The sequence below is a fragment of the Carcharhinus amblyrhynchos genome, chromosome 6 (genome assembly GCF_965287045.1).
Source record: "Carcharhinus amblyrhynchos chromosome 6, sCarAmb.v2.hapA, whole genome shotgun sequence".
Classification (NCBI taxonomy): domain Eukaryota; kingdom Metazoa; phylum Chordata; class Chondrichthyes; order Carcharhiniformes; family Carcharhinidae; genus Carcharhinus; species Carcharhinus amblyrhynchos.
This window is the reverse complement of record NC_137329.1, coordinates 14,466,200-14,482,903: the sequence shown is the minus strand read 5'-3', so window position 1 is coordinate 14,482,903 and position 16,704 is coordinate 14,466,200. Positions and strand designations below refer to the sequence as shown.

The following is a 16,704-nucleotide window of genomic DNA, read 5'->3' as shown; positions in this document are numbered from 1 at the left end:
ATTGCAGCAGAGTGATTTTGATTCACGACCTACCAACAGTGACATATGGACTCTGGATGAACCCTGAGTAAGTCGAGAAAGAATGGGGAGAGGTACGGAGATAAAGATCTCAACACCATCATCTGCAACAAAACCCACCTGAGGCCAACTCAAGACCGTACATGACATAGAAAGCAGCCGCCACAAGCTCAATAACTGTGATCAGTGCAGGAGGACATTCGGCGCATCTAGTCTGCAACAACTCTCTGACAGAGCATTTTACCCAGGGCATTTTGCCTTTCCCTCAATGCAGCTCAAAAAAGGTGGTTCAAGCACATATGTGATTGTGCTCAGCAGCCACCTGAAGGGGCAGCACGGTGGCACAGTGGTTAGCACTGCTGCCTCACAGCGCCAGGGACCCAGGTTCAATTCCGGCCTCGGGTCACTGTCTGTGTGGAGTTTGCATATTCTTGCCGTGTCTGCGTGGGTTTCCTCCCACAGGCCAAAGTTGTGCTGGTTAGGTTAATTGGCCATGATAAATTAACCCTATTAAATTTGAGGGGTTATCGAATAGGGCCTGGGTGGGATCGTGGTCAGTGCAGGTTCAATGAGCCTGTAGGATTCTAATTTGGAGATATCTGAAGCGGTTTGGGATCTGTTCTCGTGAACTCCCTCAGCACAGTGCCTCCTCCCTCGGCATAACAACACACCCATGGAACAGAACAAACAATCCTCCATGACCACCTGAAAACCAGGGTCCACACCCCCACTGGCAGGCCGTCTGCCAGATCAACAAATCCACAGGAAACAAGATTGAACAAGCTGCCTCAACATCTGCTATCTGCATTGCTCCCAGCATAGGCAGGGTGAGATCTAAACTTGGTTAGTTAGGTTGTCGCAATCCTACCTTAGTTACAGGGTATAACAGGAAGGAGGCCTTGAGGTCTGGCTTCGGATTCGGAGTTTATTTATTTATTAGTGTCTCAAGTAGACTTACATTAACGCTGCAATGAAGTCACTGTGAAAATCTCCTGGTCGCCACACTCCGGCATCTGCTCGGGTGCACTGAAGAAGAATTTAGCAATGCCAATGCATCTAACCAGCATAACCTTTGGACTGTGGGAGGAAGCCAGAGCACCCGTAGGAAACCCACGCAGACATGGGTAGAACATGCAGACTCCGCACAGACAGTGACCCAAACCGGGAATAGAACACAGGTCCCTAGCATTGTGAGGCAGCAGTGTCAACCGCTGTGCCAACGTGCCGCCAAGTTGACCCCAAGTTAGTTATTAAATGGTGGGTGAGACCCTCCCGATCTTGCGTCAGACAAGTTGTGAGGGTCCATAAAATCCTCCAGCCCCGGAGGATTAACCATCTTGGTAGCTGGTATAAAGGTGTTTAGGGTCATGGAAACAATGTTTATATCAGTTTATCAATCAACCTGCACATCATTCCTTCTATTTCACACCATTCACCAATGGAAGGCAACAACAAATGCATCAATGGCAATTTATTACCTACCCAAAAATACAGACAAAAACACTTCTGAGAATTATATAACAATTGGGTGCAGTTAAACACATCTCACTACAGATGGCACTGTGGGACCAAACATTACCGTTCCATCACAGTAGAATCATAGAATCCCTACAGTGCAGAAAGAGGTCATACAGCCCATCGAGTCTGCACCGTCTCGCCAACAGATCATCCTATACAAGCCCTCTCCCCCTCCACCATATCCCCATAACCCATGGCTGGCTAATCCTCCTAACCTACACTTCGGACCGTGGGAGGAAACCAGAGTGAACCCACGGACAGAACGTGGAAACTCCACACAGGTACTTAACCAAGGCCGGAACTGAACCGGACCTCTGGCGCTGTGAGGCAGCAGTGCTAACCACTGGGCCACCGTGCCACAGGGTGTCAGGGCATCAGCATAAATTCTTCATTCCCCTGTCTCAGCTGAAACATCAGGGATCTATGAAGGTTGGATCATGCTATGCCAATCCTGCGTACCTCCTAGGTGTCAGCATAAGAGAAACAACAGCCCAGGCCCAGAAGCAAATGACCTGTCTGACCCCCACAGCGAGTAATTGAAAAGTACAGCATAGGGACAGGCCCTTCGGCCCTCCAAGCAATACCGGACTAATTGGCCGGAGAGAAAAAGATGGAAAAAAAACTAAAACTGACATCCCCCAGTCTTCACTGGATTAGCTCCATATTCCTCCATGTTTAAAGTTCAAAGGTACAAGGTTTCTTCCAAACCAGTTTACTGGTTTACGACAGCAGACCAGTAATACAACATTTCTTTAACACGCATGACACCAGCACATCTATTACGGTAGCTCTGAATCCACAGGCAGCACTCTCGCCTCGAGCCAGGTCCCATTCAGGGGACTTGAGCATATCATCTAATGAAGATACCCCAGCACAGTACAGAGGGAGGGCTGCTCTGTTGGAGGTTCCACCCTTTCGGATGAGACTTTAAACTAAGGTCCTCAGGTGGACTCAGAAGATCCCATTACATCACATTGAAAAACAAGAGGGACATCATCCCCGGGGTCCTGGCAACGAATGTCCCTCAACCAACATCTCTAATACGGGCAGCATGGTGGCAGAGTGGTTAGCATTGCTGCCTCACAGCGCCAGGGACCCAGGTTCACTTCCCAGATGCGGAGTCTGCATGTTCTCCCCGTGTCTGTGCGGGTTTCCTCCGGGTGCTCTGATTTCATCCCACAATCCAAAAGACGTGCTGGTTAGGTGCATTGGCCATGCTAAATTGTCCATCAGTGTACCCGAATAGGGGCAGGAGTGTGGCAACTACAGGATTTTCACAGTAACTTCATTGCAGTGTTAATGCAAGCCTAATAAATTAACTTTAAAATTTTACAGTGATTTACTAGTCATTATCAGGGCTGCTTCTGGAAGCTTGCTATGTATAAAATGGCTACCAGATATCCTACATAACTGTGACTAAAGGACAAAATGTATTTAATGGACCGAAAAGTGCTTGGGGGTGTCCTGCAGGCCCACAGAGTGCTATATAAATGCAAAATCTCTTCCTTTCTTTATAAATACCTTTGAGGGAAAATGTTTAAAATCCTGCTGAGTGCTAGATATCACTGTGGGTGGATTTTTACCAGCTCACCCCATCCATCGATTGGGGGGGGGGGTGGGGGGGGGGGGGTGCACTGCGTGATACTGCCTGCAGTAGCAGGGGCCTGACAGCGCTCTCTGTCTGTCAGATCCCTGCTACTGCTAATGCGCATGTGCAATACCTCCCTCTACAGGCTGGCTGGCAAATTAAGATGTGGAGATGCCGGCGTTGGACTGGGGTAAACACAGTAAGAAGTCTCACAACACCAGGTTAAAGTCCAACCAGTTTATTCAATAATAAACCCACAAGTTTTCGAGGTTTGCCCCGAATCATGGGATTCAGCAACAGGGATCTCGGGTTCATGTCGCACTATCTGTAACCCCCATGACTTGCCTGAACTTATAAAATCTCACTTACTGTTCTGTCTGCAGACAATACACATCCCTTTAGCCCGTGCCTGATGCTATCTCCATTCACATCTTTAAGACTTGAATAGCAGGTTAGCTGTAAAGACTGGCATTCTAATCAGTATTCTGTAAACTGTGTGTGCCTCTTATATGCTCTGTTTGAGACCAGAACTCTCCACTCACCTGACGAAGGGGCAATTCCTCAAAAGCTAGTGGGTTTACTATCAAATAAACTGGTTGGACTTTAACCTGGTGTTGTGAGACTTCTTACTGGCGAATTAAGCCCAGTCCACTGCCTCCACTGGCCAGAAACTAACTAGCCCATCTTTTCAGAGACTGAGTACTATAGAGGTAGCTCTTAGGGCTAAACAGAGCAAGGGATATGGGCGCAAAGGGAGAAAAAAACCAGGATAGTGAATCTGACGATCACCCATGATCAAGGTGAATGGCACAGTGGGCTCAAAGGGCTGAACAGCCTACGCCTGCCTCAGTTTCTATGTTTCAATTAAGATTGGGAATGAAAACTCACCCAAAAAACGGATCAGGAGCTTTCCCATTTTCATGGTAGCTGGACACTTAAAATCAATCTCATAAAATTTCCGCCCCATAAGTTCAAATTAAACTGCTGTACATTTACTAACTAAAGTAATTCCTTGCATCAGCTCAAATGATTGTTTTCTGTTCTCCCCGACTAAAGAAGCATAGTGACATGATGAGACTCGTCACGTGGAGAACTACAGTCAGTGCTGTGTGCACGTACTTCATAATGGCCCACTGAAAGGCTTACCAGCTGAATTAATAAATCCCACCCCCCCGCCCCAGAACGGTCTCACACGTCAGGCAACAATAGTTCATCATGCCTTGGAGCATGGGATGTGACGAGGGAAGGAGCCTGAATGTTCTTCAGTAAATGGAAACAATTCTACTTGACAAAACAGACACTTGACCAAAAGGTCCTGTAAACAATGCATGGAAAGAATAAAGCATTGCCGAACCAATTCTGCCTCCATTCATTCGACATTACGTTTCACTGACTTACCTGGGAACTACGCCGCAGATAATCCCACAGCCAACAGGCAGGTCCAAGGCTAAATAAGACAATGAAGCAGAGGCAATGAGCAACACCACACCATGCAATTTCCCAGCAATACATTATCTTCTATGTGGGCTGAAAAGGACATTCCGCTGATCGGTTTTGTTCTTTCTGGAATAGTGAGAGAGATTTTGGTCTCCTTATCTAAGGAAGGACATACATGCCCATGAGGAATTAGATAGGCCCGGACTGGGGAAGTTATAGAAACTAAAAGCAAGAATAGATCATTCAGCCCTTCAAACCTGCTCCGCCATTCATTCTGATCATGGCTGATCTCAAACTCAATTTCCAAATTCCCCCCCTATCTCCCATATCCCTTTGGCCCCTCCAGCTGCAGTAGGGAATGGGTTAATGAACTTTGTGATACTTGGAGACTGGTAAAAAAGTATTGTAAGATTTGATTTCGACTTGTTTTTGTGTGACCCAGACAGGGAGACTGCAGCTGTCCTTGCTGTTGTACACAAGTTTATGACAGTCCATTCAGAAATATAGCTGACCCAGCTTGTATCTATGTTTGTATCTTTAACATAATGGACTTCTGTCTAACACAGTGAAGCTTGCATGCCATAAATAAATATTCATATATATTCATTATGTACTGCTTATGTATCATGTACCAACATATTATATGCTGGACAGCTTATGAACATACAATTGTTCTACCGGCCCCGTTAACTTTAACTTGTTTTACCGGCCTGTATGTGAGCTAAGGGCTAATCACACTGCTAACAATTGCAGCCTTGGAGATAACCATGAGGAAAGGCTGAGGCAGCCATGTTCCCATGATGAAGGACAACCCACAGCCTGGGAACTTGCCGAGAATGAGAAGACGCGTACATGACTCGGGGGGAGGTATAAATATGCGCTCTTAATTTGTGTTCGGAGAGAAGCCTGGGGAACTGCTGTGAGGCACCAGGTGTATCTCCCAAAAGCTTTTCAATAAACTTGCTGAACTTTGACTCACAGAGCTATATCTAATTTCTTCTCGAAATCAGATAAGGTTTTGACTTCAGCCTATTTGATGGTGCTTATAAGCAGAGAGATGCTGAATGTTGCCAGAATATGTGACCCACTGTGCACCTCACGAACTGACTTTATGCTGCGCTGCATAATTATAGCATCGTAAGAACATAGGGCTGACAAAATCTTGGCACACCAACTTGGCAGAAAAAAATCCTGCTCTAGAATCCTACAGCACAGAAAAGGCCATTCAGCCCATCTACTCTGGCCGACTATTCAAGAGAGCTTTCCCTACTGGTCCTGTTCCTCTGCTCTACTCTCCATCGCTGAATGCGAGATGTTTTTAACTGAGGAACACATAAGGAAACGCTATTTCACACAGGTTAAATTGCCATCACGTGTGAACTATCAAACGGGTTCTCACCTACCTGATCTCTTCCTCTGGCGTATGGCAGCGAATCTGAATGGGTTCAACGGAGGGCAGATAGATATCACCAACCGAACAAAGTGCAAAGTCGACTTTCACCCGATGATACGGCTCAGTTTCACTTGGCTGTTTGGGACATCAATTACAGGACAGGTTTAATTCTGAGGTTTGAAAGTCTGAGCAAGCCAACAAGCAAATGGCAATCACGGAGTTTTTTTTTTGGAAGAAGAGTCAGCGAGTCGTGTGATTAGAGTTGGGAGGTCGGGGAGGGGGGTGGTGGTGACGAGGTCACCATGAAAAACTTGCTACCAAAACAAAAAAAATTTTTCACCCTGAAGAGAATAACGCAGCAAGAAAATTTCACAATGAACTTCCAAGAGCTGGAGCCATTGCTCAGTTAGATGGAGCTTCATCAGTTTCCTCGATATGAATGGCTTGAAAGAGGTTCTTAAAATTGCAATCAAGAAAGAAATAATGGTTGGAATTTTCCGACCATTCACGCCAGTGGGATTTTCCCATTCTGCTCAGCGAATGGAGATTTGGCTTGACGTCAAATTCTCCATCTTCGCTGCAGCGGGAGCTAAGATCGCACCCAAAGTGCCTCTTTTTGAAACGCTTTTATTAGAATCTCTTCCATGTTCTACAATGCAAGCTGTCAATTTGAATTGGTTGACTAGGGGCCATTCCCTTCCTAAACAAAGCAGAGCAGCCTGCATAATTAAGGATCCACGCACTCTGGACATTCTCTCTTCCACCTTCTTCCATCATGAAAAAGATACAAAAGTCTGAGGTCACGTACCAACCGACTCAAGAACAGCTTCTTCCCTGCCGCCATCAGACTTTTGAATGGACCTACCTTGCATTAAGTTGATCTTTCTCTATACCCTAGCTATGACTGCAACAATACATTCTGCACTCTCTCCTTTCCTTCTCTACAAACGGTATGCTTTGTCGGTATAGCACAAGAAACAATACTTTTCAATGTATGTTAATACATGTGACAATAATAAATCAAATCAAAAACATAGCCATGTCTCTACTTTTGCTCTTTTACTTTAAGAGGCTCCTTACTGCCTATCCCTTTGACCTAACTTGGGGGGGGTCACCTGTTCTAATATCTCGTTCTGTAGGGGGAGGATGGGCCTGCCCTCAGAAGAACCAGAGGTGACCTTATTGAGACGTGTAGGTTTCTCGGGGGGCTTGATAGGGTAGATACTGAGAAATTGTTTCCCTTTGTGGGAGAGTCCAGAGGGCATAATCTCAGAGTAAGGGGATTGCACTTTTATGATAGAGATGAGGAGGAATTTCTTCTCGAGGAGAGCAGTGAATCTGTGGAATTCTTTACTGCAGAGGGCTGTAGGGGCTGGGTGTGTTCAAGGCTGAGGCATCAGTAAGTGAATCAAGGGTTATTGGGGATTAGGCAGGATTAGATCAATCAAGATCTCACTGAATGGTGGAGTAGCCCTGATGGGCCGAACGGTCTACATTTGCTCTCATGTCTTATGGTCTTACTTTATAATGCCCTTGTGAAATGTCTTGGGACGTTTTGCTACATCAAGGACTCTATACAAACACAAGTTGGTGTTTGCTAAGTAGCAGTTTTCCCTTTCACCTCCTTTTCCTGGATTTCGGATCAGCTCAGAGGGTGCAATGTGGATTGGGGTTGGGTAGTTCACAGACTCAGAGCAGACAATTTGACAGAAACTGGAAATCACACTGAGAATCTCAGCCAGAGGCTCCAGTTGTGAGGGGAAAGTGAAAGGTAGTTAAGCAAGGAACGGCCTGCGGAGTTTGGCGCTAAGTTATGTTTTTGGAACAGAGCGGAGGGAACCGAACTTACAGAGTAAAGCACAAAACTGCAAATATTAGAAGCCTCAAATAAAACAGAGACAGACAGAAGAGCACAGCAGGTTAGCTATTGTGTGTAAGATTGTGGAGTTATATACTGCAGAAAGAGGGTTGTTCCACCCATTACATCTGTGTTGGCTCTTTGCAAAAGCTATCCATTTAGTCCAGCTTCCTGCTCTTTCCTTGTGTGGATTTGCAAATCATAAGGAACAGAATTAGGCCATTCGGCCCAGTGAGTCTGGCCTGCCATTCAATCATGGCTGATTAACTTTCTCAACTCCACTCTCCCTCACCTTTTCTCTGTAACCTTTGATCCCCTTATCAATCAAGGACCTTTTGTTCCTTTGCAAGTTTTTACCCTCGTCCCTTTGAAAGGTTCTATTGCCTCTGCTTCTGCAGGTAGTGTAGTGCATTCCAGATCCTAACAATTCATTGGCATACATACAATTCTCACCCGCCCCCCCCCCCCCCCCCCCCCCCCCCACACTTTTGGCAGTTACCTTAAAATTTTGCCAATTTCCTTGAACGGAAAACAGGGTAAGATTTCAAGTGTTTAACCTTGGTACAATTTTACCATCCCGCCCGCCACGGGAATCGTAGCGGGTGGAGGCAAGGACTGTTGACAATTGGCTGGAATTTCCATGCTCGGGGCAAACGCGGCTGGAAAACCCACCCAATGTCTCCACCAAAACTGCATCTGGTTAATTTATATGCCCCGTGTTTGATGCTGACAGATCTGTTAATAATGGAATAGGGTTCTATTCAAGGACATCTCTCCCCTTTGTAAGCAGAAAACAATTAAAAATTGATTCAAAGATAGCTATTACTTGTGGGACAAATATAGCTCACTTTCTGCAGTATAATAAAAATACGAGTGACCGTGTTATTTAATGGATAATGGAGGTGAAACTACATCTCCAATGTATATGAAAAAGCACAAACCATTAATCTTGCAGATATCTTATTTTCACTGTAGCTTCTTACATCTTCCAAATCCTGAGTGGTGGTTATAACTTCCTAAAAGAAGGAAAAAAAAAATCGAGGATGGATCCCAGCTTTCTCTTCTGCACAGATGTTTTTCCAAATCCTCAAAAATGCGCAACAGTCAGCAGATAAACAAAATCTAAAAAGTGAGCCCCTCTGGGAAGGTCCCACATTATTCAGGTCCTACCACATCGTCCAACGAAAACTGGGACCCCTGAGCCACAAGATGTCCGTTGACAGCAATCATGGCGCAGCCATCATAGTACAGGCGGTCACCATCACAGCCCTTCTGGTTGGCAAGGAGATAAATACCACCATTCTGGGGAGGTGAAGGAAAAGAAAATTGAAAAGGCAGGCAAGAACTGAGGTAAATGTTTGCATAATTGCATGGTTTGAAGGATGGGCCGGATGTGAAATGGTTGGGTACAGGTTTTATGGTTTGCGTTAGCACAAGACATACAATGGAGCACATAAAACCTAAATACAAACCTTGACATTATGTTCTGGGCTTCCATACAGTTCTGGTGACAATTTACAAATATTTAGAGACCGCAATGTTTTACTGTTTTTATTTAAATGCAGCGCAAGAGTAGCAACAGCATCATAGAATGCCTGCAGTCCAGAAGGGGGTCATTCGGCCCATCGAGTCTGCACTGACAACAATGCCACCCAAGCCCTGTCCCTGTCCCTGTAACCTCACATATTCACCATCCGACATCCCCATAACACTAAGGAGCAACTTAGCATGGCCAATCAATCTAACCCACACATTTCCCTTGGGCTGTGTGAGGAAACCGGAGCACCCAGAGGAAACCCACGCAGACACGGGGAGAATGTCCGTGTGGGGTTTGCACAGTGACTGAGGCCGGGAATCGAACCCGGGTCCCTGGCACTGTGAGGGAGCAGTGCTAACCACTGTGCCACTATTCAGTTCACCTTGTAAGCCTTTAGACAATACACGAGCTTTAATTTCAATTGTCGGTATTGTCTTCCTACTTTCACTAGAAAACAACATTCAGGGACTGAGGTACACAGATAATAGTGGACGACAAAGGTAAACCGAGAGAAGCCCAGGATGACTCTGCAGCTAATTCTTCTCTCTACAAAGGGAGGTACTTGGTTGCTGCTCTCCAAATAGATGCTGGCTTTCTGGGGAACTGAGTGCAGGTCTGCATCGCAACACTCAACATAACAGTTGTGCTGTCACAATATCCATACAGGTATCAGGTTCGCATCAGAGCGGTTAGTTATAAATGTAGAAAAAGCCTTCCTTAAAACCCAATAAGAGGAAAAAACGTTAGCAATTTATCAAACTGCAACCCTTGGAGGGAAGAAGTTCATGGTGTTAGCCCATGGTTGTGTTTTATAACCATGACGTTTCACCAATGCCGCTAGCTTGAGATCAATCTTGCAGCAGGTGACACTAACATTTTGTGATATAACTTTTCTCCTCATCTCTGTAACCACCTCTCAGCATAAAAGAGCTGAGGACTCCATGGCCAGCCCACAGAATTCCAAATATCTCTCACCTCACTACTGCTCGTCATACCTTTAACTGTCTAAAAGCCAAACTCTGGAATTCCCTCCCTAAACCTTGTCACCTTTCCCTCCTCCTTTAAGACAGGGCTGGCACAGTGGTTAGCACTGCTGCCTCACAGCACCAGAGACCCAGGTTCGATTCCGACCTTGGGTCATAGTTTGTGTGGAATCCCAGTGTCTGCGTGGGTTTCCTCCTGGTGTTCCGGTTTCCACCCACGCTCCTAAGATGTGCAGGTTAGGTGGATTGACCATGGTAAATTGCCCCTTAAGTGTCCAAAGACGAGGTGAATTGGCCATGCTAAATCTCTCCTTAGTGTCAGAGGAACTAAGGGTAAACACGTGGGGTTATGGGGCTAGGGGTCGAGGAGGGTGGATAGCCTTCGTAAGATGTTCTATTGGAGAGTTGGTGTAGAGTTGATGGTGTGAATGGCCTCCTTCTGCACTGTGGAGATTCTAAGACACCCCTTAAAACCTACCTAGGTTTTTGGCCACCTGTCCTAATAGCTTCTTATGTGGATGAGTGTCAAATATTTGCCCAATTCTGCTCCTGCGAAGCACATGGGCTTCTTTTTTCATATGTAAAAAGCTCTGAATAAAATGTATTTTGTTCTTGCTGTAATTACATCATAGCAATTATAACACCACTAGGGGCGACACAGTAGCACGGTGGTTAGCACTGCTGCTTCACAGCTCCAGGGACCTGGGTTCGATTCCTGGCTTGGGTCACTGTTCGTGTGGAGTTTGCACATTCTCCTCGTGTCTGCATGGGTTTCCTCCGGGTACACTGGTTTCCTCCCACAGTCCAAAGATATGTGGGTCAGGGTGATTGGCCATGCTAAAATTGCCCCTGAGATGTGTAGATTAGCAGGTAAAATATGTAGTGATATCGGGGTAGGGCCTGGGTGGGATTGTGGCCGGTGCAGACTCGATGGGCCAAATAGCCTCTTTCCACACTGTAGGCTTTCTATGATTCTACCACAATATTTGCTTTTCATCCATCAAAGTCTATGAACAAAGATTGACATGGCAATGCTGTCACTGCCACAAACTATCTGGTCAGCAACTGAAGAAGCAAGTCTACAATCTGACAAGCAAAAGCAGCAGCAAGAAAGTTCATTCTTTCAACTTTTCCTTCCACAGTTTGTGAAGCAGGACTGAAAATTCTGTTTGGATTTGGAGACCCCAACATTTCAGCGCACGTACCTTCGCAGTAGCCGCCTTTATAAGATCGATCCTAAAGTAATTTTTCCGCAGAACGTGGTGGCTTGCTGACGAGTTAGTAAATATCTCCACACCTTCCATTGCCATGGTGATGTGGGGACTGCAGAGGAAAGAACAAACGTAGGCTGTCACTGGACCTACCAACAAGATCCCATTTATTTATTAAAAAAAAATCAACAGTTCAAATAAATTCAGTGTTAGCAGCTGTTCAGTTTTCTTTCTGATCCACTCCAAATGCATCACCCCGACTCTGGGCTGGCTCTAGAATTAGGTCAGGAACAAATGCAGAGGTTAAAAGGGGAGGTGATGGCCTCATGGTATTATTGCTAGACTATTAATCCAGAAACTCAGCAAATGTTCTGGGGACTCAGGTTCAAATCCTGCAGATGGTGGAATTTGAATTCAATAAAAATTATCCGGAATTAAGAATCTACTGATGACCATGAAACCGTTATTGATCATCAGAAAAAACCATCCAGTTCACTAATGTCTTTTAAGGAAGGAACTCAGCCGTCCTTATCCGGTCTGGCCCGTATGTGACTCCAGAGCCACAGAAATGTGCTCGACTCTCAACCACCCTCCAAGGGATACTAGTGATGGGCAATAAATGTTGGCCCAGCCAGCGACGCCCAAGTCCCATGAGTGAATAAAAAAGTAAGCAGAGGGCCTTATCTCACAGTACTGGGATTTAATCAGAGATGAGATGGTCTCATGCCAAGTGGCCAGCCAGGCAGGATTCCTGGCATGGGCTGGTACTTGTTAGGGAAGTCCCCCCTGCGTTCATTGGAAGGCTCTGCACCCCTCCACCACCCCCCACTCCAACACCATACCAGGGTCTACCATTTCCGTGGGTTATCTTCCCTCCATTGCCTTTCAAATCCTAGCCCCTAAACCCGCCCCCCGCCCCCAGCACTTCTGAGGTGCCAGAGAGATTCTGACATCTGATTAAACAGCGGCTCTCCGAGGCAGGGCGTCCTATCCCCTGAGGAGTGGAAATCCTGCCTCCAGCCAACTGGTTAAAAGGGCAGAAGGTGTTGCCCTTGGCAATCTCTCCTCACCCTTAGCCAGAGGGCCCAGTGAAGCTCGCAGTAGCCATTCCAAACTTCAGTCTTGTCCTTGGGAGTTTTCCCAAATTTGGTACTAGCGTGACATTTTCAATAGCATTATCTCAGCCAACTGAGTTGACAATGTTCAGGTTTGTGCTCCCCCTATGAAGATGTGCACCAGAATTCTACCATTCCACCCACCGTGGAATCGGAGTGGGCGAGGGGCAGAAAAGGAAATGTCCGTTAACTTTGGGCTGGAATTTGCGGTTTTGCTTGAGCGAGGCTGTAAGATCCTGTCCGTGATGTCTTGTTGGCGTCACGAATGGGGATTATAACTGGTGTATTATTTTTACTGGTATTATCTCTTAGGTGCTATCTATGCAGAAGTCATTTGTAATGTAAATAAATCTTGCGGTCTTTGTCTTCCTGTCCATAATGTTTGGTAAATCATTACTGGGTCCTTGACCTGGAGGCCTGGGACAGGGGAGAAGTCAAAGTGAATGATCGATGTGTCAGTTAGCCAGGAATTAGGCCATGTTTTTTTTTCTGTTTAACATTTCCTGGGCAACTATTCTGTTGAACATTTTCGAAGCTGAGATTGATAGGTTTTAATCAGTCGGGGAATTAAGGGTGAGAGAGAGAAGGCAGGAAAGTGGGCGTAGTGAGTGCTAGATGAGCCACGATCTTATTAAATGTAGGAGCAGGTTCAAAGGGCTGACTGGCCTACTCCTGTTCCTATTTCTTACGCTAAGAACATCGTAACTCTCCCAAGTCGCCAATCTGAAGTCAGAGACTTCTAGGAAATTATCCATCGACACTTGTAACTTCCGAGCAATTCCCAAATAGCTTGCGCATCAGGACTTCCACAGAGAAACGAAGCGTATCTCCAAGTTGGACATCTGGGTCGGAATCCCATTCACGCCAGCGGGATTTTCCCATCCCACGGTAGTGAACGGGGATTTGACAGGGCGCTAAATTTTCCAACCTGGTAATATCGTGCCCCTGGTCTCCAATGAAAGAGAAACCAGAAGATTTGGGCAGGATGTTCAAATGCAGATCTCCTCTTAGCAAGTTTCCTGCAATGCCATCAGCGTTTACAGTTTACAGAATACACTTGAAAACAAAGAAATCAACGGTGACAAAAATTATAAATAGAAAATTAACCTGAATTTTTAACAACCCTTTGATGTTTTATAAGTAGTTACAATGGAGATACACGCTGCAGAGATATCAGATTAGGTCATCGTGTTAATGCAAAGTGTTTATCAGTACACTATTGAATATCCTTGAACCCTGAAGGTCATTCACTCCAGCATAATCAGTAATGGCTCTTGCAAGTTTTTATTGTTTAACTATTTCAGTGTATTTTTTTCCTCCTTCATATCATCCTGTTTTGTCCTGTCTCAGCTCTTCTGCTGCTAAAACCCTAATTCATCCCTTTGCTACTTCTAGACGACTATCCCAATGCACTCTCGTGTGACCTCCCACATTCTACTTTTCACAAACTGGAGGTCATCCAAAACTCTGTTGCTGTGATATTATTGATAGCAAGTCCCATTAACCCAGTGCCCACTGACCTACACTGGCTTTCAGGCAAGTAATATCTTGTTTTCAAATCTCTCCATGACCTTGCCATCACTATCTTTTGTAATTGCTTCCAATCCCACTATCCTCCAAGGTATCTGTACTCATCTAATTCTGGTCTCTTGTGCATTCCCAATTTCAATTGCTCCACCATTTAGAATACTACAGTGCAGAAGAGACCCTTCGGCCCATTGAGTCTGCACTAACACATTAGAAGCACCTGAACTCCTACCTAATCCCACTTGGCCCATAGCCCTGAATATTACGATAGACCAAGTGCTCATCCAGATAAAGGATGTGAGGCAACCCGCCTCCACTACCCTCCCAGGCAGCGCATTCCAGACCCTCATCACCCTCTGAACCTCCTCAACCTCCTGTCCCTCACCTTGAACCTATGTCCCCTTGTGACTTGACCCCTCAGCTCAGGGGAACAGCAACTCCTTATCAACTCTGTCCGTGTCCCTCATAACCTTGTACATCTTGATTAGGTCGCCCCTCAGTCTTCTCTGCTCCAGAGAAAACAGCCCAAGCCTATCCAATCTCTCTTCGTAACTTAAATGTTCCATGCCAGGCAGCATCCTGGTGAATGTCCTCTGCACTCCTTCCAGTGCAATCACATCCTTAGTGGTGGTGCTTTCTACCCAAACCTCTTCACCTTGCTCTCTTCCTCTAAGATACTACTTAAAAACTACCTCTTTGACCAAGCATTAATAGCTACACCAACAACCAACTTAAGATAATCAGCCAAGCTCGTAACATTTACCCTTACCAGAAGCGACAAACGCATCCACATGTGGGGACCCATTCTTCACATACAAAAAGGAACATATCCAAGCCTTGTGCCTTTTTTGAATTACGCAGGAATTGGGAAATTTATAGTTTTCTGTTGCTTTCTCCATGGTAATACTTTGGCCAATCAGGGTTGACATGCCAACTAATCAGCACCATCATAAAGCTTTGTCAATGTGTTCTCCTTTAAGCAATATACACCACGAAATTGTTTGCCCAGGTTAGAGAATCTGCAACATGGGAATAAGGTCTCGGGATAAGAGACCACTATTTTGGGATTTAAATGAAGAGAAATCTCTTCACTCAAAGGATTGTGAACCTTTGGAATTATCTACCCCAAAGGATTGTGGATGCTCCATGGTTGACTATACATAAGGCGGAGATAGGCAGATCTCAGGTCTCTCAAACATGGGGTGCAAGCAAGCATACAGAATGCCGACAGTGCAGAATGAGACCATTTGACCAATCGAGTCTGCACCAACTCTCCAAAAGAGCATCTTACCGCAGCTAATCCACCTACCCTACACATCTCTGGCTATGGAAGGAAACCCACACAGAAAACTTGCAAACTCCACAGTCACCCAAGGCTGGAATTGAACCCGGGTCCCTGGAGCTGTGAAGCAGCAGTGTTAATCACGAGATAATCAAAACAATGGGCAAAACAGATGACATTTCTATTCATCCACCTCTGCACCAGTTCAGCAAACACACTTGGAAACTTGCTCTCTGTCAATCAGAGGTGGATTTCAAGCAAAGCACTGAAGGGTAGCACTGTGGCACAGTGGTTAGCACTGCCTCCTCACAGCGCCTGGGACTTGGGTTCGATTCCCAGCTTGGGTCACTGTCCATGTGAAGTTTGCACTTTCTCCCTGTGTCGGCGTGGGTTTCCTCCAGGTGCTCTGGTTTCCTCCCACAGTGTAAAGGCGTACTGGCTAGGTGTATTGGCCGTGCTAAGTTCTCCCTCAGTGCACCCAAACAGGCGCCGGAGTGTGGTGACGAGGGGATTTTCACAGTAATTTCATTGCAGTGTTAATGTAAGCCTACCTGTGATTAATAAATAAAGTTTAAGTTTAGTTTTAAGATGGAAACCAGATTGGTAGAGATACAGGGAAGAGGGCAGGTCTCATCAATGCAGTTCAGAGGCAATGCAAAATGGAGTGTATATAACGAGCAGTTATTGATGATATTGCAGAGATCAAATCCAAAGCATAGTAGAATGAGAATAGGGAGGAACAAGATAAAACGCATCATTTCATATGATATTTGATATCATTAACAGCTCTAGAAATACAGAATCCCTGGAAAGAATGAAGACTGAAGTTTGTACCTATTAGCAATCCAGAGTTCCTCACAGATTTCACTTCCAAGACAGGTATCCTTTGTTTCTATGAGAGCATTACCAAATGGGACAGTGTCCTGAAAGAAAAACCATGCCCTGCATTATTGTTTTCCATTTGCGTTCTCCTTTTATTTGTTTTTCTTCAATTGAACGGTCAAAAAGAAGTACATTCCTTTCCCAGTAAGAATTGCATGGAGCTGTTCCTGATCCGGTTACTGGAGGTTCACCAGCACCCTAATATATACAGATAGAACCCTACAGTGCAGAAAGAGGCCCTTCGGCCCATCGAGTCAGTACCAAACACGATCCCACCCAGGCCCTACCCCCATATCCCTACATATTGTACCCACTAATCCCTCTAACCTCCGCATCCCTGGACTCTAAGGGGCAA

At 45.6% G+C, this 16,704-nt stretch overlaps 1 protein-coding gene across 1 annotated transcript in view; it reads right to left on the bottom strand.

Annotated features, from left to right (window-relative positions):
- Positions 1 to 16,704, bottom strand: part of nadsyn1 (NAD synthetase 1) — a 58,026-nt gene that overhangs the window by 20,135 nt on the left and 21,187 nt on the right. Inside the window, exons 7-12 of the mRNA XM_080191545.1 lie at positions 16,302 to 16,390; positions 11,538 to 11,655; positions 8,983 to 9,114; positions 8,754 to 8,828; positions 5,965 to 6,089; positions 4,523 to 4,571 (exon numbers count right to left, since the gene is read on the bottom strand). Coding sequence (XP_080047671.1) covers positions 4,523 to 4,571; positions 5,965 to 6,089; positions 8,754 to 8,828; positions 8,983 to 9,114; positions 11,538 to 11,655; positions 16,302 to 16,390 — 588 coding nt within the window. The remainder of the gene's footprint in view (positions 1 to 4,522; positions 4,572 to 5,964; positions 6,090 to 8,753; positions 8,829 to 8,982; positions 9,115 to 11,537; positions 11,656 to 16,301; positions 16,391 to 16,704) is intronic.